Genomic DNA, 4,564 nt, shown 5'->3' on the forward strand with positions numbered 1-4,564 from the left:
AGCCACACCAGGGTGATAAAGCTTGAGTTTTGAATAGCTGCAGCACAGAGGCGTGTACTACAAGCACTGCTCAGATACGGATGTTTGCTAAGGGATAACTGTCCCCCTGGTGTGCAAGCACTGATTGGATGGGACAGCTGCATAAAAAAACCCAGAATAAGACCGGTCTCCATCCTCCAAGAGAGCCCTGAGGCTGTTCCTGTTCAGAAGAAAGCCGGACTCCAGCAGCAACATGTCTCAGCTGGAAACTGCAATGGGAATGACCATTGCTGTCTTTGACAAGTATGCAAAGTCTGATGGCAACAGGCGAACCCTCACCAAAGCAGAACTAAAGACCCTCCTGGAAAAAGAGCTACCAAACTTCCTCTCGGTAAGAGAACAGCACAGCATCATTTCTGTGCAGTGGGTGCAAGGGCTACCTGCAGGCAGAGGTTTTAGTATATTATAGGGGAAATTACATCCAGAAATATGCAACAGTTTGTAGGAAAATTTTAAATAGAGAAACATTTGCACATACTGTGTAAAACTAATTCTAATATTCAAAGTCATTCCCTGTTTACTAAAGTCATCACTTGAATTTTCAGGACAATGGCTTTGAAATAGAATTTGGTTTCACCTTCAGAATTCACCTACTGTTATTTATCCTTGGGTAAATCATCTCACAGCATGTCACAGCTACTGTGAAGGTAGTTATGTTGTCAGGAATTGAAAATCTTGATTGCAGATGGGTAATCTCTCTAAATATTTTTACACTTTCTTTAGGTATTTACACTACATACTCAGTATACACATCAAAATGATGCATAAACAAGAACAACAGATGAACTCAGAGCAAACTGTTTTGCATTTGTCTTTAATAATAAAAGAAAGGCCTGAAAAACTATTTTACAACATAGATTTGTATGCAATCATCAGGTGCATTTAAGTAAGTTTTTTATATATATATATAAAATTTTCTCTTAGTAGATATTCAAAATGTTCCATATATTACAGTAAAAGCTTTAGCTGCCTGGGAGACAAAATGCTTTTCATTTCCAATTGCTTTTTGGTTGCTTCCATTTACTAAAAATTCAGAAAACACTTTAAACTGTCTTGTTCTTCCCAAAAAGGAGTAGTGTTTATCTGTCTGTACAGTTGCAAAAGCCTAGAACCAAATGTTTCTGATGTGGCTGCCACTATTTGTATGCAGCATAGTTAAATTTTTTAACAACCCTTTGTGGGCACTGCAGCCAGGGTACTTGATACAATTTAGTACTTTTCCATGCAAGCCAAATTAAATCACCCAATGAAATCCATGCCTGCTTGACTTAGGACTTGGAAACGAAACACAGATGCAATGTTCAAAATAAGAACCTGGACGTCTCTGGGGGAATAGATGAAAATATTTCTGAAAAAAAACTCTATAATAAAACAGATCAGTGGTTGTGACCCAGCAGCGCCACAGGAAGCATCCTGCTCCTGATCATAGAGCTGTGTTACCTACAGCACTTCCACATACAGAAAAACAAAACCAACAACAAAATCCACAATTCTAATGGGGCTTGGAAATCTCCAGAAACTTGACGTTTGGCCCACATGAAGTTGTGGAGCTGCTCCACTAGACAACTACCAAATGGAACAAGGCTCAAAGGTCATTCCTGACTACATTTACTGGCCAGGCACTACATTTTCCAGGTTGCCACAGCTTCTTTTACTGGCTCTACTTTACTTCCTGAACCTGCTGCAAATACTGAAATTTTCTGGGAAGATAAATAGCTGAACGTCCTCTCATGTTCCTTCATCTTCCTTTCCCATTTTACATATTCTAGAAAAAAAATCAGCAGCACAAAATAACATTTTATGCCAGTACTTAAAAAAATGTCAAAAGTGTCCTGCTTTGCAGACTAATAACTGCAAGACAGAACCTGAGAACATAAGGCTGACTTCAGAAGAAAAGTTTTACCTGCACTTTCCTGACATATATATCCATATTTTTTTAATTTGTCAGAACATGCTGGGAAACAGAGTCTTTTAAATACTCATGTTTCATATTTCTGGTCCTAGAACTGGTTATAGCTGACACAGCTCACAGCTATCTGGAAAGCTCTTGAATCAATCAGAGGTAGAAATAAATCCATACCACAGGACTGAAGGATTGGCCTCAGCTATAAAGACTTTCTAAAAAATAATTCCCACTGTGTATTTCAGAAGTAATTCAGAGGCTAAAACTAGTTCATACATTTCACTAAATAATTTAAAATATTAACTTATAAAATGAGAACTGATTGTAATTTGCAAAGTGAAAAGGAATAAAACCCTCCAAACACAATCATCAGTCAAATCTAGGGAACTGGTTCCAATTTTAGTGATTTTAAAGGTGCATATGTTTAAAGTGAAACATGAAATTACAGAATGAGAAAATTTAGGTAATTAGACCGTGATCAAGAGTTGACTTCAGAATTCAATTAACATAGTAATTATCTTAAATTCATGGAAATTTTCCAAAAGTTCGTATAATTTCTGTAATATAATATCAGATTTATTTTTTTTTTTAACTTCAACAAAACCCACGTGGTTGTTTCTTATATAGGATGTGACCCTGGGCAGCCTGCTGTAGGTGAACCTGCCTTAGCAGGGTGGGTTGGACTAGATGGTTTCCAGAGGTCCCTGCCAACCCCTACCATTCTGTCTCGCTGATGTGACATTAGATAGATCTCTACTGCCACCGCCTGTTTACTATTAAGACTGTGTTTTCTAAAATCCCTGGAGATAATCGGTGCTAAGGCTCAAGCCAAAAGCTACTTCAGAAAAAAAAAAACTTTTCTTCTTTTACATTTTGGCAAAATTAAAACAAAACAAAACAAAACAAAACAAAACAAATACCCTCTTTTTACTTGAATGGTCCCTTGCTTCAAGACGTAGTGGTTCAGACATCAGAATTATGACAACTTAGAAGGAAAATTATTTTTCTGCTATTTTCCACTGGCATAACTCAAGCTCAGCATCACACTTGCTTCAGGAGGTGCTTTCCCAGACACTAGCTTCTTTGAGCAGCTTGTGCTGGGCACCAAGACTAGAGGTAGCACCTGAAGCGCTTCTGAGGCCATTTACATCTTTACTGGGGCAGTAGTGTTTAATGAAGCTTAAATTTGACATTTGGGAAAACATCATTTTGCAAAACTGCAAACTGCTCGAGCTCCTGCCGAGCCTTTCCAAAGGAGCGGATGGGAAACGCATGGCATTTAATTCAGCTGGGCAATGTCCTCAGGGCTTTGAACCACACAGCTTTAATCATGATAAATGTGGAGGTTTAAAACTTAGGAAACATGAAAGGGGCCTACAAGAAAGCAGGTGAGGGTCTGTTCACAAGGGTTTGTAGTGACAGGATGAGGGGTAATGGTTTTAAGCTGGAAAAGGGTAGATTTAGGTTAGATGTTAGGAAAAAGTTCTTCAATAAACCCAGGTGCACACGTGTTCTGGGGAGGAGAGGGGGTGATGTGCTCCCTGCTGCTGTGCCGAGTGTGGAAGATGTGGGTCTGTGCCTGTGCCATGATGATGCTGGGACTCAGGTTTGGTCCTGCTGTCACCCAAAGCCCCCAGCCTGGGCCTGAGGCCAGCAGTGGCACAAGTTCCCATGGGAAGGATTTGCTCTGCAGGCTGCCAGAGGAGGGGACACAGCAGTCCGTGCAGTCCCACGCTCAGCTGGGCACTGAGCAGTTGTCTTGGCCAAACACAGTGAGACGGAACTTAGGTCTTTATACCTAGAGATATAATGCACAAAACAAGCAAAGAGGAGGAAAAAAGAAAAAAGGTCTTAAAAGCAGAAAGCATGCTAACCTGTTATTCTGGGCAGGGCTGTGTGCAGGAGCCATTACACCTTTATCACACCCCCACTTCTCAGGCAACTTAATTGCAGTTCCCCACAGAAAGGGTGTCCGAGATGGCATCAGCCTCATGCTGCCCAGGTGACCCAAATGCCTCTTGGCATGAGCCTGGAGCCCCTCCAGGGTCCTTTTTCTGGGGGTGGGTAGTGATGCTGCTGCATCAGGTTTCATCTCTCACCTCAGCCTGGTCTTTTTCTTTTGCAGTCAGGGAAGGATAAGGATGCTATCGATACAGTCTTCAAGAACCTGGATGAAAATGGTGATTCCCAAGTGGACTTCAAAGAATTTGTCATCTTTGTGGCAGCTCTGACTTGCTGCTGTCATCAATATTTTGAGCAGAGAACAGCCAAATAATTGTCAAACTGCTCATAGAAGCTGTCTTTGCCTGTGCTCCATATGCTAGTGGTATGGATCCGTTCACTGATTCCATGTACCACCACACCCTTGACAAGCACGCTGGGCTGTAAAAATAAACCCTACTGTGCTTACCTCCCTGTCTTGAATGTTAATTTCTGCTCCTTCGCGGAAGAGCCTGGCTTTAACAGCTCCCACTCGCTCATATTGAGTAGTTTCTCTCTTTCTCTGCCTTTAAAAATTCTATTCTTAGCCCAAAGGCTCCATCCTCACCCCAGTGAGCGGCTAGCCCCCCCGCGGCAGCAGCTCTGGGACGCGGCCTACCCCGCTGCAGCTGAGGGAGGCTG

The 4,564-nt window shown here is 41.6% G+C and overlaps 1 protein-coding gene across 1 annotated transcript; it reads left to right on the forward strand.

The window, feature by feature from the left end:
* The first annotated feature begins 232 nt into the window (after nt 1-232).
* LOC103768764 (protein S100-P-like) lies at nt 233-4,217 on the forward strand. Its single transcript, XM_008935917.1, has 2 exons — nt 233-370; nt 4,068-4,217. The coding sequence occupies exons 1-2, from the start codon at nt 233-235 to the stop codon at nt 4,215-4,217; spliced, it is 288 nt and encodes a 95-aa protein (XP_008934165.1).
* Nucleotides 4,218-4,564: the final 347 nt, after the last annotated feature.

Source organism: Merops nubicus, unplaced genomic scaffold, assembly GCF_000691845.1.
Source record: "Merops nubicus isolate BGI_N331 unplaced genomic scaffold, ASM69184v1 scaffold36272, whole genome shotgun sequence".
Classification (NCBI taxonomy): domain Eukaryota; kingdom Metazoa; phylum Chordata; class Aves; order Coraciiformes; family Meropidae; genus Merops; species Merops nubicus.